The 19,550-nt window shown below is 41.4% G+C and overlaps 1 protein-coding gene across 4 annotated transcripts; it reads right to left on the bottom strand.

Moving 5' to 3' along the window:
* Nucleotides 1–3,973: 3,973 nt before the first annotated feature.
* SLC35A5 (solute carrier family 35 member A5) lies at nt 3,974–19,448 on the bottom strand. 4 transcript variants are annotated; one of them, XM_061366633.1, is made up of 7 exons: nt 19,282–19,448; nt 17,886–18,038; nt 16,975–17,073; nt 15,228–15,361; nt 8,220–8,287; nt 6,255–7,050; nt 3,974–5,047 (listed from the first exon to the last, which is right to left on the bottom strand). In XM_061366633.1, the coding sequence occupies exons 2-7, from the start codon at nt 18,013–18,015 to the stop codon at nt 4,979–4,981; spliced, it is 1,296 nt and encodes a 431-aa protein (XP_061222617.1). In that variant the 5' UTR covers nt 18,016–18,038; nt 19,282–19,448; the 3' UTR covers nt 3,974–4,978. The 4 variants fall into 4 exon arrangements, with proteins under 4 accessions (XP_061222617.1, XP_061222619.1, XP_061222618.1 ...); XM_061366635.1 differs by lacking the exon at nt 19,282–19,448 and adding an exon at nt 18,823–18,909; XM_061366634.1 differs by lacking the exon at nt 19,282–19,448 and adding an exon at nt 18,461–18,725.
* Between the last annotated feature and the right edge of the window lie 102 nt (nt 19,449–19,550).

Raw genomic sequence — 19,550 nt, 5'->3', positions numbered from 1 at the left:
ATGAGAGCACATGCTGCATACATACATGCGGCAGGGCATTCTTACTAGGTTTTGTCACCACATTAAGCAGCACAGGAATAGGGAGAAGCTACTGCTCTAAGCTGTTCAGACCATGCCTCACAGTTGGCATTTTAGCATTTCCCTGATTTCCTCCACCACCACCCCACCACCCCCCAGACAAAAACAGAACTGAGCAAAGAAACAAGCTCACTCAAACCCAGCTATTTCTCTAGAAACTTGGTCACAGAATGTCAGAAAAGCAGACAGATATGAGGAGATCACAGGGCCTGACCAGTTGTTCCTTAGCTTTACAAACCTGGTCATCATACGGGCAGGCTGCCCTCTCACCACAAGGTCTACTCAGCACAGGGTACAGCTCCCATTGCTTTCCTCAGGTGACTGTAGCTAAGTGGTAAGCATTTGACAGAATCATTTTGATAAGGCTGCTGCCTGCAGAGAGCTTCCAAGCTGCCATTAACTACAGCTCTTCCACGGCTGAAAGCAGTGGACAGAGAAATTTAAAGAAAAACAAAAACAACCCCAACACCAAAGAACCCCACAACAAAGAGGACCTAAAAAAAGAATTACAGAACTGAAAAGATTTACAGAAGAAAATGGGAGGTCCCACAGCTCACTTTGAGAAAACAAGTGCTTATTTCATCAGTGTATTAAGGTCAACTGCCTAACTTTCTTTGCCTAAAGCAAAGCAGAGGAAAGTAAACCAGGTGTTTAACAGCCACTCCTGTAGACAGAAAGAGAAACACCTTTAGGGTGTCTTCTTTCAGGTGTTCATTTCAACTTTTCTGTAATCTTGTTTTTACTGTAAAGTCTTTAAATGAAAGAAAGCCCTTTTAACTCACACTATGGATCATGGAAACTAAATGTCCTGTGCTGAACAGGAGGAAGAGACAGTTAACTTACAAAAGGATGCAACACCTGATCCAAACTGCCTTTTATCCCCCAACCCTCCAGAAATCAAACTTAAGTTACGCAAGTACCAAACCCAGTCTAGGCATTCAGTGGGAGTTGCATTAAAAAGACAGCTCCAAACAAGTTGTCCACTTATAAGGGAGGTTGGGATGGGCTCTTAAAGCAGAACACGCATTCAAATACTCACAGAATTTGGAGAAGACTCTTCTATATTCTGGTGCTGATTCCTGCTGTCATTATAAACTGGCTCAAAATTATCAAAAGTTTTCAGCTATGATTCTGATTTTGATACAGCTATGATCCTGACTTTGCAACCTACTTTTCCTTATGGAAAACAAAAAAACCAAAACCTAAAGGAACACCAAGCCAAAAAATCCTTTCAGCAGCAACATATAGTTTTCTAGAAGACTAAGGGCATTCAGGAGCTACAATACTCCAAATTCAGACTTCGTTTTGCAGAACACCAATCAAATCCAAAGCACTGGCTCTGTCCCTGCAGCATCACTCTGAGGACAGACCCCCAGAGATTAATGTCCTATTTCTACAGCTTTTAGTAAAGGCTGTAGAAATTATATTTAATTATACTGAAAAAAGATATAAAATTATAATTTTTTCTTATACAATTATATAGAAATTATAAAGAAAAATTATAATAGAAAACTTCCTTATGCATATTTATGAGATTTCATTCAGCTCCAAGATGTCTGTTTTCATCCACAGGCTGTCTTTCAAGCACCATGGCTCGCTTATAATAGTCACAGAGTAGCTGAAATTAACCAAAATAAATATTGCTTTAATTAGCTTGTTATAAACAAGAGAAACATGAACACATCTCTCTTCCTGAGAGGCTTTGAGAACCACTTCCTCAAACCTGGGGGGATGCACAAAACATCCTCAGCAGAAATTAAGTTCAAATGTTTGTGAATCTGGGGCTCTAAATCACATCTTAGAAAGAGCTCTCTGTCCAATGTGTTCACTAAAGATTGCGTGCCAAGCAAATGCTGCTCTCAAAAAGTCTTCTTGTAAACTTCCCTGTTGTAAGTTGAGAAGAAAAATAGTAAGCTTTCCAACATGGAGTAGGTCAACAATCATACAGTAGAAATACTTAAGTGGGATTCACATGATCTATTTGAAACATGTAACTCTATAGAACAGCTCCCCTTGCTAACTAGGGCTCCTACCCAGCTGACAGATGTTTACAGCCACCTCCTAACAAATCTCCTGTACACATAAAATTCAACTATTGCCATGTATAGTACAGCTGCACAGAACTGCAGGGTTATACGTTTGGGTTACTTTACACACTTTTATTATTGCTAAATTGATGCAAATCCTCACCCATGTTTAGACAGCAGTTAACATTCCTTTTGCTTCGAAGGGGATATACAGTTCTCCATTATTAAAAGAAACCTGCCTGGCCAATCCAATAGAATTTATCTGAGATCTCCAACCTGAAGACAACAGAAAGATTTCTACATGTTAGACAGGACCAACTCTACAGTGCAAATAAATGTTTGGATCAACAGTGCAATCTTTGGGCAATCTAAGACTTCGGCAAGTAAGTCAAGCATGACAGCATTGGTGAAACTTATAGAGGGAAAAATCATTAAGCAGGACAAGAGTGGAAAGAACTAGGTGCACATTATAAAATCTGCAGATCAGTCATTTCCATATCTCGTTTCTCTTAAAGCAGGTATTTCAGGCAGGAAGAACAAACATACAATTTTTAAGACATTTACCTCTGTTCTGATGCTGTCACTGGAGGTATGAGGCTGATTTCTATGTTTTGACTTAACACAAAGCTCTCTGGAAAAGTTCTTATAGCAAGATACTGTTCACGTAAATCCGAAGCAATATAAAGCTAACAGTACTTTCACTCTTCTTAGATATACCTTCTTAAGTTGGTAGCTATGATTGAAGAAGACAATGAACTTAGGGAGGTGCATATAGCGAAGCTGTATGTAATGGGAAAAAGAGAATGTCTTACTGCAACTAAGCCATTAACAGTTTGAGTATTTGTGTGTGTGTGTGTGTGTGTGTGTGTGTGTGTCTTAGAGGTTTCATAAACAAATGAAAACCATGTTTCTGGAATGTACATAGAAATATGCTTTCTTGTTCATTCTGTACAGACGTAAACAACTAGGATTCCTTTTGTTGAAAAGGCCCACCCACTGTAAAATCACAACGAGATTAGCTGTAAAAAAAAAATTTCAACTACAACAATAATTTCACTTTGTACAGTTATTCTTAATATATACTAGAAAAAGTCAATACTCCCAGAAAAAAAAGTAGAAATAAGAATAATAACTTTGGATTTTATAACTTGAGAGTCATTTCCCACATATAGAAACAGGCTGCACCTCTTGATGGATCAATAAGAGGAGGTATGTTAATATAGCTATGAGTCATCAATACAATTTACAGAAGTAAGATGTTATAGACGGAGCCTGGAAATAGGATGGCAGAGGGGAACAAAGGCAGGACTGTCTCCGGTCCACAGAGAAATGCATCACTAAGTGATTACTATACACTGTGGTATGAGGCTTTGACACTGAACTCATTGCTTATCTTCTGAAGAATTCTTCTCACAGTATCTTTCAACTATGAAATATGTATTTTTGAAGGGAGAAAATTATAAACCAGCATCTTTTTCACTGTTCTGAGAAAAGAGTCTTTAGGAACATACCAAGAATCTCTTATCTGTGTCCCTGTTCGCTTCCCCCTTTTAAAGTTCTCAATTATTTGGAACCTATTTTTCATCTCACTCAAAATGCAATCCAGCAGACACACCTCAACAGTGATTCTGAGACCACTGTGCCTGACACTCTGCAGAATGACTTCTCTCTCTGCAAAATAAATGCAGTTTGACAGAGTAGTGCAACACTAAATGATACTATCACATGCACCCTCTTGCTTACTGTTCCAGATGTTGAAACGCATCACTGTAGCTGCATAATATTAAGTTTTCAGACAGCAGGCTCTGTGCAAACTAATGCCTCTACACATAGCCTTTCTAAACACAAAAAAAGAGACCCCATGATGCTTTTATACTGTATAACACACTTTTGTTTTAGTCAAGCTCTTTCAAAGTTAGGCCACATAAGCTGCATGTAAAACTTCTACAAAGGCATTACAGATTTCCATTTCCCCAGACACTGGGAGACAGGCACACAAGAATCTCACGCTGAAATGTGAGAACTAGTGGCTGAAGTCAGTGAAATCTATTCTGCTCTCAGTTACATCATTCTGCTTTCAGTCACATCAGAGAAAATCAGAAAGAAAGGACTCCACAGGAGTCAGTACAGTTACACTGATGTAAAGACAGAATTAAGACCATTCAAACTCAAACCACACTCTAGAGATCTGCATTTTTGACAGATCAACATACACTTAACCCAAATTATTTATTATATATTCTCAAGTGAAAGTTTGATGAGACTGGTTCAGAGGGGGCTCTTTTACTCAACTAGGGATATCAATCTGAACTGCAAAAATACAATAAATCAGTCAATATGCCTCAGTATTTATGAGGTTACTAGTAACATCTTCGGTCCTGAAAAGAAAACTTACTGGAGAATTTGTATACTGAAAGATACAGCAGAAACATTAATCAATGCTTGTATCATTGCTGCAAGGTGGAGAACCGTTTTATCTCTGTTTTGCTAACCAAGGAATTCATACAGGAAGTTGCAGTGACTCAGGACAGTCAACCAAAGTTGTGAAAGAGATACAGTTAAGAGTCCAGGACTGCCTTCCATAATATAGTACGTCACCCAGACCACCGAGTCCAGGATGTAGGCCTCTTCTTGTTTGCATCAGTTACAAATTTTGTTTCTTTCAGCAGATTTTGAACTTCTGATTTACAAGCATAGGAAGAGACAATACAATGCTCCATATATACGGCTTGAATGTTTTCCTCATTCATCTCTGATATCGAGCCACAAAATAGTTTCAATTGCAAGTGGGGAAAAATGACCCTTCTCTGTGTTAATAAGATGCTAAAATTCTTTCACTATGAGTAATAGAATTCCTCTGAGCCAGCCTAACGCTAGAGAGAATCTTCATCTGTATCGATGTCACTGCTTGGTTTGTTCAACCTCTCAAATTCTTCTCCATCCTACAGGAACCAGAAGCAAAGGAAAAAAAAAAAAAAGAGCAAAAGTTATCTTACTATTAACATCAACAAAAAAACCCAAACAAACAAAAAAAGAACACCCCACAAAAAAATCTAACCAACCAAACCCCCCCCCCCCGCCACAAAAACAAAGTTTATTTTGAAGGCATCACTTATATAATATCAAAACCCTGTAACTTAAATCTCTTACCAGTGTGTTATAATCTTGCTCTGGGATACACATGTTTATAAAAAACATCCCTGTATATTTAACACTAAAGCAGCTTGTGGCCCATTCCTTTAACAGGAAGCCTGCTCACACAGTACTGTTTTTTTCCCACCACAGCTGCTCAGTTTTAAGTGCTCAAAAGATAACTTCAGGTATACCAAAAACATATGACAGTGTTATTTACTACTTGTTATACAACAACCTAAAAAGGGACTATGTGGAACATCTGGAAAACACCTCTTTCAAGTTTAATATTTCTTAAGAGTTAAACGGAGACAGCACTCCCTGCTGGTTTCAACGTGTATTACAGAACACATCTGTACAAGCAAACTAAAAAGAGTACAGAGACATTAACCTTTCCCCTTTAGACTGACTGCTCACCTTAGCTGAATGGTCTACCTAAGAGCATGCCCTTCCTGCCATGTTCTAGTTAACTACATGACTATTCAAATTTGGACAAAAGCTACTAATGGGCCTGGAGAAAATCCCCCCCTCCCCAATGAAACAAGTGTTAAAACTCTATTTATAGATTACCTTTTTGTCTTCAGCTACCTTTGACTGTTCGGGTAGAAAGAATCTTAACAGCAAATATACTAACTTCTTCATTATTTGTGCTCAGCTGCCAAGACTTACCAGTTCTACTTAAGTACAATTATTTCCCAGGCATCAATTTCAATTTCTGAATGCCCAAGGCCAGTGAAATATTTGTTTATAAAGGTTTCAAGAGAGTATTTGTACAAAGCTAAAGTTGATCACAGGACAAAGCAGGAAGGCTATGCTTACCTAGGGTTCATGCACTGAAAAAGATGAATACACAAAGCAAAACCCAGTCAATTTAAAAGACTTTAAGAAATACTGAGGAGTTTTGGTGTTTGACTTGAGGGATGAGTCCGGTAACATGAAAAATGAATCTTCCAAACATACCATAGCATAAATTGAGGTGAAATAGAAGAGGAACCAGGGAAAACTGAAAAGCCTTACCCCGCTAGACCTCTCCCATGTGTCTCCTTTGATGTGTTTGCCCCTTTCCCGCAGAGTAGCATATTCTAGGCCTCTTGGTTTACTGGCATTATAGATGAATATGGAGAGAAGTACTACAGGAGCTTCCAGAAAGAACTCCAGAGAAGGCCTGAAGTCAAAGATGATAAAAGAGACGGTGGTAATGATGACAGTGGTGATCTGAGCAGTCATAACATGGAACATGTTGTCTCGGAACTTCAAGATGAAGGCTACAGACAGTCCCAGGAAAGCTGTGACAAATATGAGAGCCACTGAGAAGATGTTGTGCCCATAAAAGAAGCCACAATTCCCTATCTGCTTCCTGTCTTTATTCTGCAGTCCCAGCATAAGCCCATTGAACAGCACTCCAAAGGCATACAGTTTGCTGTTCTGTGTGAAAATGCTTTCAGCAAGCTGATCCCCATCTTTCAAGATCTTTTCATTGTAGATGTTAGCCAGGGCAGAAATGAAACACTGCACCAGAATAAGCAGATGGCCCAAACTGAGACGAAGAGGTTTCAATGCTCCTGCCATGGTACTGGTGACATTCCAATGGAAGCTGGGAAGGAAACTTGGTGTTACGCAGTTGCCCTTTTCCAGGCATGCTTCCTCAGGTCCAGCATAGAGGAGGCAGTGGTTAGATGGACTAAAAAACATACTATGATGGAATCCATGTGCGGCCAAGCTTTGCTGATGGCCTCCAGTTCCTAGAGTCAGGGCAACGATGGACAGGAATAAAATCACCAGAGACGCCCATTGTACCCAAGAGATTTTTCGCCTAGGAGTAGACAAAAAAAGCCACCAACTTTAGAAAAACACTGGCATAAATTAAGTGACAGGAGAACAAACTCTATAAAACACATAAAAGACATCATGCCACAGATAAGGAGACAGAGACACGAGCAAAGATAAATCTTGGCTTTTCAGACTTCACAGTTAAATGCCAAAAGGCAGCACGCTTTATTACAGCAAGAGGGGCCCAGCCTGGCAATCACAGAAATACAAATGGACTGTTCTGTAGAGATAATTTAAGGAAAGTATTTCAAGATCGTGTTAGTTCCAGATACTGACTGCCTGACAACTTAAAACCAACTGTGTCTCTGTGGGAAAACAGATCTGATAGAAAAAAAAGTAATCACAAACATTCAAATAATTATCCACTTTCTCTGGCGAACTTTTACTACATTTCACTTTTCCCACATGATTTTGTGCCCTTTCCTATTATTTTATGATGATACATCATATAAATCTATGAACATAATTTATAAGACTGTAGGACTATTTATATTATTTTTCACTCAAGCAATGACTTTATCTTGGGGAAAATCGGGAATTTTGAAAATTAAGTAAACTGTGGTATCACAAGACATATCAAAATAAACAACTGAGGAAAAAGCATTTCAAGTCAGACTGTCAGACACTGTTTTGGTATATTAACACTTGTGGAAAAGGCATCTTTCCTCCACATCCAACACAAATGAGTTTTTGAGTGTTATTATCCATTTCCCTGTATTTTCTGAACCTAAATCACACCATAAAGTACCCAAATCAGGCGAAGTGGCACACATAGGACAGTCTGGCTTTTGTCGGATGAACAAATGAAGAAAGAATATATAAATACTTCTAAAACATACTAAGCTAATGTATAAATGAAAGTACCCAAACCTTAATTCTGACCATCCAACAACTACATAATCAATGGTTCAGTTGTCTCTTATTACAGTTGACCAAATGCGCAGAGATATGTAGGGACTCCTAATAAGCCACCATTTCCTACACCTTCAGAAAAGCACCTTTGTAGAAAACAAAGAAAACTCTCTAAGTTGCTATAGCCACAAGAAATCGAATAACTGTTCCCCATTAGATAAAAAGAAAGAATGTAGCTTAACTTCTTCATGAAGGCTGGGAAGATATAAAATTTCTTTCACTTGCATAAATACTACTTACTTTAGCACTATCCTGAAGAGAAGAGCTGTTGTTATAATGACAAAATTTGAAAAGAGTACAGCCATTGCCTAGAAAGAGAAGAAAGGGAACAAATTTATACTCCAGACATAGTGTGGACATCAAAAGTCCACCAACTTCAAGTGTTCAACTTTCTGCAAGGTGAAAAGCATCATCCTGGTACTGACCTTACATCTTTACTCAAGTGGCAGAATAACACTTCCCTGAAATGACATTCAAGCACCATTTTAAAATCTCAAGCAAACCACAGAGACCAAGTTCCACTGTAAGTGGGGAAAGCTGTACTGAAACAAATGTATGAGGAAACCAATCCAGCAGAAAACTTACTTAACAAAACGGTTTAGTTTTCAGCCAGATCAGTTCTCCAGCCAGGCTGACCAGTCAAGTGCAAAACCAGCTATGCCAGCAGAAAGGAGGAAGTTCCTCCAAAAAGAAAGTAAGAAAAGAACAGGGGAAGACAAGGCTGCTGCTGGCTGCAGTGCCAGCTTGCAGCATTCATGAAATCCCAGACTTGGACAAGGCACTTACAGGAAATAAACTTCTTGTATGTCAAGTGCATTTGTTGCATTGTTTATCAAAGGTAAGGAGGTTCAGCTTGAATTTTCAAGACTGCAACTGTACTAAAGAAATCACCTGTTTCAAACTAGAACTGAAAGCAACTCTAAAGCTCTTCATTTGGGAATAGCTGTATAATTATGACAGTGCCTTATTCCATAGCTATAATCCCAACCTGCAATCTTCTTGTGGCAAGGACTGTCGTTTTAGTCTCTGTATTAGACACTCTGCACTGGGACACTGGAACAAGAAGAGGCTCTTTTAGGCAGTGCAGTTACCATTAAAGATCAGAATCTACCAAGACCAGTAGGGAAAAAAAGTTCTTTTTGGGGGTGAAGGCGTTTCCCGAATTGTGTTATTCGGGACTGCCCTGTGAAGTCAGTACACACGCAAAATAATCTAGGCATCTGAACTAATTCCTCCAATTCAGCCTTAGAATGAGATCACTTTTTAAGACAGTTTTACACAAAACCATATATGGTATCAGAAGTGCAAGACACAGACACTGTCTTGAACTTCCTCATCTGCATTTCCACATTCCTGATTCCACAATAACAGAGCCTTTTTCACTTATTAGAGGAAAACCACAGATCCTTTTCCTGTTACCTTAGTTCCAGTCTGTTCCAAGGTACTCTCTGCTGAATAAAAAATCTCATAAAACAACAACACAGGGTCACAAGTAAGCTGAAGCTCACATGAGACATCTGCCTAAGACACAGCAGCTTAATTTTCCATTTTGCAAGATTACAACACAATAAATATTATGGAACAAGTAAAATACTGAATAAAGAAGTGAATCTGGCAGAAACAACTCTGGAAAAAAAAAGAGGCCTGATGCAAAATGTACAAGTGTTCTACAGTACTCTGGTTTTGCTTTACAGTCAAACCCCTACATGCAACAGCTTTGGTAACACAATATGATCAAAATCTATAGCAGGATAGTTACAAGGAATTAATTTTGAGCTGCTTTGTTCTTTGAGGCCTCAAGGGACCTTTGGCCTAGATGAGAAGAAGCAAGAAAAAATTTACCAAATCACAGTATCACAGTATGTTAGAGATTGGAAGGGACCTCAAAAGATCATCTAGTCCAATCCCCCTGCCGGAGCAGGAACACCTAGATAAGGTTACACAGGAACGTGTCCAGGTGGGTCTTGAATGTCTCCAAAAGGAGATTCCACAACCTCCTTGGGCAGCCTGTTCCAGTGTTCCGTCACCCTCACTGAGAAGAAGTTTCTTCTCAGGTTTAAGTGGAAACTCTTGTGTTCCAATTTGTACCCATTTCCCCTTGTCCTTTCATTGTTTGCCACTGAGAAGACCCTGGCTCCATCCTTGTGACACTCCCCCTTTATATATTTATATACACTAATAAGGTCACCCCTCAATCTCCTCTTCTCCAAACTATAGAGACCCAGCTCCCTCAGTCTTTCCTCATAAGGGAGATGCTCCACTCCCTTAATCATCTTAGTTGCCCTGCGCTGGACTCTCTCCAGCAGGTCCCTGTCCTTCTTAAACTGAGGGGCCCAGAACTGGACACAATATTCCAGATGAGGTCTCACCAGGGCTGAGTAGAGGGGAAGGAGGACCTCTCTCGACCTACTAACCACCCCCCTTCTAATACACCCCAGGATGCCATTGGCCTTCTTGGCCACAAGGGCACAGTGTCGGCTCATGGTCACCCTGTCGCCCACCAGGACCCCCAGGTCCCTCTCCCCTACACTGCTCTCTAACAGGTCGTTCCCCAATCTATACTGGAACCTGGGGTTGTTCCTGCCCAGATGCAGGACTCTACACTTTCCCTTGTTATATTTCATCAAGTTATTCCCCGCCCAACCCTCCAGCCTGTCCAGGTCTCTCTGGATGGCAGCACAGCCTTCTGGCATGTCGGCCACTCCTCCCAGCTTAGTGTCATCAGCAAACTTGCTGATAGTACACTCAATTCCCTCATCTAAATCGTTGATGAATATATTAAATAATACTGGTCCCAGAACCGACCCTTGAGGCACTCCACTAGTTACAGGCCTCCAACTAGACTCCGCCCCATAGACTACAACTCTCTGGCTTCTCTCCTTCAGCCAGTTCACAGTCCACCTCACTACCCAATCATCCAGACCACAAACTTACATGCCACAGACAGAATCTCTGAAAAACTCCTCTTATCACTAGGAAATGTTAACTGCTAAAGAGTATCCACAGTTACAGCTGAAGCTTAAAAAAAAAAAATAAAAAATTGCCCGAAAGCAACTCCATACTTCAAGCAACTGTCACCCAGGTGCTAATTAGTCCCAAGCCTAGTAAGTTTCTAAAGTCACATGAAACCAAGTTCAGTGCAGTCTGGACTCCTTTCAAGCACCATGCCTCTACCTTTTCACTTTGACAGTCTTGTACACTGCCAAGGTGTTCTATCTTATCTATGATCTTACAGGTATTTAGTTGGTCTTTTAATACTTGTTTACCATGATTATGCACAATCTCAGCTAACCCTCATAAAACATACCAATTTAAAAGACGTAAGATGCTAAGAGTTCTAGAAAAGAGAAATCTTGGAGCACACGTTTTGAGGGGAGAGAGACAAGGTGTGTGCATCAGGGGAGGAGTGGGGGTGTAAAATCTAAAAGCTGCAAAAAATACTGCAAAAAATGTATGACCTTTGCATAAAAAAGCAGTAGTGTTCATGTAACCTTCTGAACATCACGCTTTGTTATTACTAACATTATAACTGAATTTCCTTCCTAAAATAAAAAAACAAAACACACAAAATGACAAACCAAAAACCAACACCAAAACCACATCACCAACAAAAAAAAAACAAACACTGCCAAAACCCATACACAACAAACCACAGAACCAAGCACTAGGCATGTTATTTTAAGATATCTAACTCTTGATTTAAATTACGTTTTTGCAGCCGAGTCTTATTGTGGACTCTGCTCTGTTCATGACAGAAATGTACACCTAAAAGAACAATATTTTAAAGAAAAATTCTGACAGAAAAGGAGAAGAAATATTTATACGTATTTTTAATGTTAAACAGAGGCTGCCATAATACCTTATAGCAAGCACTAACATCTGTTTCTATCTAACTTCAAACATAGATATGGAATGAAAATAAAGAAAAGCACAAAACCTGTACTATTTCCTGAGCATATGTAGATTTATCCAAAAGGATGAATGTAGCTTGAAGAAAGGACCAATTAAGTTTTGTGTTTAAACATAATTTTTGCATTTGTTTGTTAGCTAAGAGTCAGTTTGCCTCCTCCACTCCTCACTTCCTGTTACAGTTATTCTATTTGTGGGATTTACATTTACTCACTTTTCTTTGGAGTCATTGAGGAAAGAAAACAAGTAATTATGTGAAGTCATATACATAAAGTAGTAGAAGCTGCACAGAAAAGTTCAGCTCAAATATGAGCAAGATGAGCAAACTTGAAAGAAAAACATTGAAAGAAAAATAGAGTTGAAGAAACCAAATGAGTGAAAGCACAGAAAACTTGCCTAGTACTTAAGCAATTCAGCCTATTTCTAAATCATTTCAGATGGAGAAAATACACAGAGACTCCTCCACTGAGATACCAGGCAAAGTAGACAGGCGTTTAATTTCCTCTGTCTCCAAGACAGCTATACCAAAAGCCTACCAGTGCACTTTTGGGTCCTTGAAGTACCCCCTCCTGCCATAGTCTGTGTCAGGGATGCACAGAGCCTCTGGGCCAGTCAGAATGGAGTGGTTCTGTCACTCGTTCCCATTCAGGCTGATGTCAGCCTTCAGTACAGTCAGCTGCTGGGATCCCCCTGTCACTCCAGAAACACAAATGGGTTCTTCCCCTTCATAGCTTGGTAACATTAGGGTACACTGTGCATCAGTGTTAACTAGAACATTGTATTTCTGTGGGTCCAACATGCCAGGCGATCTGATCCACACAGTCCAGTAAACCCAGTCATCCCTCTTCTAGTCCTGGTCATAGTATTCCCCACTTTCTTCTTAAAAAAATTGATTATAATTCTTTTCAACAGGACCAGGAGTAAGATCAGCCTTTCCACTTTCTCTGGAGAACTGCTCACTGGAGACTGGAGCAGCATCTTTCCTGGACCAACTCCCACTTGTTATGGTTTTCCCTTGCAATTCATATACCTGTGCCTCTAGAGTCAATGCAAATTTTCCATCCCAATTCCTCATGTCCTTTCTGTGGCACAACAGGTAAAACCACAGGGTACCCGTGGGTGTGTACCTTCTATATTCTCCCTCTCGAGCAAAAGAATGCTTGCTGTTAATAGATGAAATACTGGTCCATACAGATAAAGAATAGGACATATCTTCTTTGACTCACTGGAACTCCCAGGACGCCTTTTCCACAGCTGAGAAACAGTCCTTTGGGAGGATGAAAGATTTTCTTCGTATTGCCAGAGATGGTGAACCATTTCATCCACCACTGTGGCGTCTCATTTCTCTAGGTCATTACTATCAAGTTGGCATACAACGATGGTGCACTCCATACATATTTGCACCACATGAGTCATGTGCATTGAACTTTGGATCTGTGGGTAACTGTGCATTGTTCAGGTCCTAATAAATCATCTCTTGCACAACCAATTCTCTCAGACACTGGATACTTCTCTACATTGCCTTCCAATTGCCTGGGTGACATCTAACATCTTCCTTGAAGAGTTACCATTCCTTCACACTTCACAGGAATCGCCTCCAGAGGCTGAGAACTTGTGACCCTCTCCCAGTCGCCTTCTCAATTCTCCCTTCCCTAGAAAGTGATCCCAGATGACTGGCTTATCTATCCCCTAGTTCCAGGCTACTAGCCATTATCCCAGCATTGGAACAGCAAGGTGATAATGTGCTCACCTGGATGACAGATGAACTCTTTTTGCAAATTGCACAGCTCAATCTAGGATAGTGATCAAGTGGTTACTTCTTGTTCCGCTCACTCCTCCTGTAATTGTGGTGGCCCTGCTTCATCCTCCTTTACTGAACGAGCTGACTTCCTTGTCCATTTCTTCTTGTGTATTAGGGACAACTGATGCCAGGACACATTGGTCCTCTGGTTCAGCTGCATCACCCGTTGCCAGGATTGGAGTAGCACAAATAGTTGCTTAACCCTAAACAAGACCTGAACCCCATTCATGGTTCCTAGCAATAGGGCCATACCGATCTGAGCATACCAAGTATAATAAAAATTTTCAGAATTCTCAAATGTTATTGTAAATGCCCTGGAGGAGAAGGTGAAGATGTGGAAAGATGTCTTCTCCATAGGTTGGCTCTCCAGAGAGAAAAGGTAGAAGGTGTAATTATTAATAGTTTCCAACAGATTACTCCCAAAGTACAGAGGTGATAACAATGCTGGGTACACATACCAGCTCAGTTTCACAGCCAGGAATTCTATCATATCGTAAACCAATATTACAAAGTACAGCAAAATGATAACTTTAGCCCGGCCCCCAAAGGTGATAAACAGCACAACAGGGAACACATACAGCAAGCGAGGAGTTACATAACACAACCCATCAGAACAAGCACAACAACCCTGAGAGCAAATAAACCAACACTGTGACTAGTGACTACTAAATCAATACAATGAATCTTTTAACAAATTTCTTGTAACATGCTCTGGTCAGATCTGTCATTATCTCAACACTTTGGTGCCACACTGGGCACTAAAAAGGACTGTCATGGTTTAAACCCAGCGGGCTGCTAAGTACTACATAGCCACCTGCTCACTCCCTACCTCTGGTGGGATGGGGAGGAGAACTGGAAAAATGTAAAAGCTGTGGGTTGAGATAAGAACAGTTTAATAACTGAAATAAAGTTGACAATAATAATAACAATAACAATCATCATCATCATCCAAAAAAAAAAAAGAGAGAAATAAAACCAAAGAAAGAAATAAAACCTGAGAAAGACAAGTGATGCACAGTATAATTGCTCACCACCGATGCCCATTCCATACCTCCCAGCTAACTCCCCCCAGTTTATATACATGGCATGACGTGCCATGGTATGGAATACCCCTGTGGCTAGTTTGGGTCAGGTGTCCTGTCTCTGCTTCCTCCTGGTTTCTTGTGCTCCTCCTCACTGGCAGACCATGGGAAACTGAAAAGTCCTTGACTTAGGGTAAGCACTACTTAGCAACAACTAAACCATCTGTATGTTACCAACGCAGTTATCAACACTGTCCTCAGACTAAAGCCAAAATACAGCAGCACTGTACCAGCTACTAGGAAAAATTAACTCTATCCCAGGCGAAATCAGGACAAAGCTGTACAACACTGACCAGTGAGGCAAGAGAACAAGAAGGTCTCACTGGTAAGGGAACAAGATCATTCTTCTACCTGCCAATCTTGCCTTGCCAGTATTACAACTGTTGATAGTCTAAAGGCAATGTTACCTACCACTAAGACATCAGAAGATATTTTATTCATTATATGTATACTTACTGGTTGGAGGTAGGACAGTACGTAGAAAACAATCAAGTTATCCAAAAAGTAGAGAAAGGCAGGAATTGACCATTTCATGGAATTACAAAAATTCTTCCAGGAAAGACATTCAAAGGGATGATCCAAACAACCCTCTGAAAGGAAATCAGCAAGAAAATCATCTTATTATCAAAAAGTCCATTCCCATGTAACAGAATAGGTACCACTGTTCTGTTTTCAGGAACGCTGCTGGACTGAAAAAAAAAAAACCTAAGGTACTACAGCCCTCTGGCACCACAGAGGACAGATTCAGGGCACAACACACAGCCAGAGCAGCAATCTTGTGCCTACAGATTTCCTGGCTTCAACATAGAGAACATCAAGAAACCTGTTACCCCCATCAGAGTGTCTGTCTACTGGGAGAAAAAAAATCCAATTACCAACCATTCTTTGAGGCTCAAAAAGCAACCCAAAGTCCCCACACAACAGTGACATCATCACTGGGTATGATTTCCTGATGATCATCCATCAAATCTAGAAATGAAACAATGATACAGACAGTGAATCTGTTTGTATAGCACCAAAAAGGCAGCCAGTAATGTCAGAAATACAAAATAAACCAGAATTCAGAATCTGTAGCACACAGGACGTGATCTGGCTAAAAAGAAAACATATAAGAAAAAGGAAGAAAGGACAAGGCACAAAGAATGACATTTACTTAGGTATTCAGAACACACACTTTAGGATGAAGATTGTGATAAACCTAAGAGCTGGTGACAGGAGTACTTTGTTAGCACAGATTTAAGACTACACAATGTTATTTAATCCTCCTCTGAACCACCACCACATTGAGTTCAGAAAAACTCGGGCATCTGGAAGGAAAAAAACCCAAACAAACAGAAAATGTATAATCAACAGTAGCCAATGATGGCAAACAGACTGAACGCATTTACTTTCTTAGGTATGTCTGTACTAAATGGTGGAAGTAAAAATTGCCTCAGCTTGCCAGAGCCATGACCATTAGATGGAGAAGTCGATAAAAATAACAGTTCAATTTAACAGGAGTCTCCAGTACTTGACACCTTCTTTCAATTTAAACATGTGTTCCTTACCATTTTGAAATGCTACAAGCTTAAGCTCTTGTTCTTTTTACATCAGGACAGAAAAGCCAAGAAAGAAAAAAGAAAAATAGCCTGCAATGTCAAACCAGTAGCTACTGAGGCCCAATACTGATTTTTCTGAAGAGCAGCCCCAAGATTTGTCTTCACAGCAAAGCCACCTTGAATTATAACATTGGGACTCAAACACCACTACACACACAAAGCCTCTTCAGTGAAAGAGTCATTTAAATAAAAGTGGTCAGAAGAACAGAATAAAGGCCAATTCTTGGGATAGTGCAATTTTTAAGATTCTCTTCAGTCTATTATGTGAACAGTGACTATTATCCTAGCATATACTGTGTTAAAATTCAGAGAATGTGAAGACCCTGTCAATACACTTTCTAATTCAACTTATCTGCCCCCATTTCAGCCACCATACATACAACTGAAGAACACCTGAGTTTACAGCACAAAGTAGAAGTTATAGAAGTTTTGTTGGAACTCTGCATGGAAGACACAATTCCAGAGAACCTTACTAACAGGACCTACTCCATACTACATGTGAATATATGATTAAAAAGAAAAAGAAAAAGAAAAAAAGAGAGAAAGTAGTACAGCAAATCTCAGAAAGTCAACACATTTGAGTTATTTCAGACACAGGTACTTACCTTTTTTCTTAACCCATAATGCCAATACCAAACACAGGATCAATTTTACTACTTCAGAACATATGTTCACTGTTGTAGGAAGATAATCATATTTGTTATCTGTGGGATTCAGCAAATCAGAGAGTACACAATCAGATTCTGTCTCCTGTGTTTGTAATTAGAGCAAGAAACTATTTCAGTCCCTCAGGTCAGAATTTTAGCCACTTTCAATAAATGCAAAACGCTCTATCAGCACTTTCATTACAAATATTACAATTTTTATGATATACAGCTTCCTGAACTGCCTCCTTTCTGGGTTGAAATCTTTCCTCATTTGGTCCTACTTTACAGAACTTTTAGGGAGAACTCAAGAACATCTTTTTTTTTTTTTTTTTAAATTAGGAATGTTTTCCGCAAATGGCAATATGCTATCATTTTCTCCTGGCAAAAAATTGCCTTCCAGGAGGACACAACTTTTTTCTAGGACTGTATCTTTTCTTTGTTAGCATATTTTGCTAATACTTGGCGGAAGGAGCACCAGTAATTCTAGGCAGTTACAGCACACCCACTCTGATATCACTTTTCTCCAAAGCCGGTTGCGAAACAAATATTTCACTCAAGACACGTACCATTAATACTGCTTATACAACAATTTACTCTTTGAAAATCAGCTATAAAATAATTCACTGCCTCATCTTTTAAGGGTGAATCACCACATGGATCATACACTTTGCAGCGCAAGTTATCACTACATGCTAGACCAGAGATTTTCCAGTACAGAAATACATGTCACTACTTGAATGTTTATCCCACTATTGAATGTTTATCCCAAGAACTCTTTAGGTGGAGAAGTAGGCTTCTGGGTATTTCTTTTACCCCAAATGTCAACTCCTTCTTATTTGAGGTACATCGTGTTTATTGCCCAACAGCACCTTCATTGGCAGAATACTTCATCAGGAGGATTCGACTTGAGCCCAATGCAATAAACACGCCTCCAAGCAGGAAAGTATAGATGGTTGTCTTGGAGCAAAACACAACTCGATTACAGCACTTGGCCTTCATTCTGCTGTCTCGCTGTCAATACCCTTTGGATGACAAAATGAAAATACACTGTAAATAGTACTTCCAGAAACTGATTAAACCAGGTGAAATGTATTTTGCTGCTTTGTGTTATTTTACACAAAGATGCTTACATCACAAGATATTATCTCATTCTGCAGTTATCTTTTTCCTTTTTATAAAAAAAAAGAAATTAAGAGAGAGAGAAAGATACGCTGTGAGAAGCAGCAAAAGGGGGATAAGCAATGAACACAGAATGACTCAGGTGGCACAGGAGGCCAGTCTGTCAGAAGATTGCATCTATGGAATACTGGTTAGCTATGAGGAATAAATAGGTGACATGTTTATTTTCCTTTAATATTTTTTAAAAATTGTTCCAAATTCCAGCAAGGGAGTGTTTTACAGCTATTCGGCGAGAGCAACACCTCAGAGAAGATCTGGCACTTACTCAGCACCGACTTGTACCCGGGAGGAGGGGAGGGATATGGATGGCTGCAGACAGAGCCTCAGCTGTGCCTGCCGGTGGTTCCCCGTCTCTAGCGTTACCGTTACCCGGCCGACCCGTTAGCGGATCTCCAGGTCTGACAAACCGGCTCGCAGACGGCCAGCATCGGGCCCTCTGCCGAGTGAAGAGGGCTGAGGGGAGCCCCTTCGGGCCGGCTGCGGCCAGGATGTCCGTTAACAGCAGCCATGGCTCGCGCAGTTTCACCTCAGGGAGCAAGGGCCAGGGGCTGCAGGGAGAGCGGCTTCAAAGCAGACTCCCGAGTGTCAGCGCCGCAGGCCGCCGGGGACATACGGGGGAATACTCACCTCGTAACGGCGGCGAGAACGCGGCCAGCAAGCGCCGCCGAGCGCACTCCCCCCGCCGAAGGACCACTCGCCTGGCTTTGCGGACCGGACCTCAGATCGGCGCACGGCTGCAGCCAGGAGTGGGGCCGGAGCCGTGTGGGACGAGCCGGGTTCTGAGGCAGTGGCAGCGACGGCGGCAACAGCGGCCGGTACTCAGCCACCGCGGCCGCAGCACACACCGGCTCCCCTTCACGCGCTCTGCACGCCTACAGCGCCCATCGCCAGCTGCCTCAGAGCCGCACCTCACGGCCAGCAAGCATCTCAGCGGCCCACACCAAGCTCTCCCGCAACCCAGAGCGCTCCCCGGCTCCCGCCCTGCTCCACCGGCCTCACCTGGCAAGGCGGGGCTGAGCCGGTGTCCTCCCTCTCGCGCTGGCAGCGCACACCCTTTGCCCACCCGCCCCGCGCGGGAACGCGCACCTCATTCTGTTCGACAATCGGCCCTCCCGGCTGCGTGACTGCGGGGAACCGCGCTCCTCCCCTCGGCCTGTCCCACCGCTTCCCATGGATTGCGGGGCACGCGTGCGCGACAAGAGCCATCGCCCCTCTCCTCCCTCCAGACCTTCCCGCCTTGCGCACGCACGCGCCGAGGGGCGGGGTTGTTGCGGCTGACCAGGGCCCGCTACTGCGCAGGCCCATCACCGCCGGGCCGGGCCGGGCCGGGTCAGGTGCTACGAGGTGTTGAGCGC

This window comes from Neopsephotus bourkii, unplaced genomic scaffold (genome assembly GCF_033783945.1).
Source record: "Neopsephotus bourkii isolate Nb327-2 ecotype Australia unplaced genomic scaffold, CSIRO-AGI_Nbou_v1 NB_1350, whole genome shotgun sequence".
NCBI lineage: Eukaryota > Metazoa > Chordata > Aves > Psittaciformes > Psittacidae > Neopsephotus > Neopsephotus bourkii.
Note: the sequence above shows the minus strand (reverse complement) of the source record. Positions and strands in the feature narration are given on the sequence as shown.

What these genes read in the sequence shown, in the direction of transcription:
- SLC35A5 (XM_061366633.1), bottom strand. Translation starts at nt 18,015, where the DNA reads ATGAAGGCCAAGTGCTGTAATCGAGTTGTGTTTTGCTCCAAGACAACC. An exon ending in TACTGTCCTACCTCCAACCA is followed by an intron (nt 8,288 to 15,227) that starts GTAAGTATACAT and finishes TTCTCTTTCTAG; the next exon opens with GCAATGGCTGTACTCTTTTC. An exon ending in CATGGGAGAGGTCTAGCGGG is followed by an intron (nt 5,048 to 6,254) that starts GTAAGGCTTTTC and finishes TGGTTCCTGTAG; the next exon opens with GATGGAGAAGAATTTGAGAG.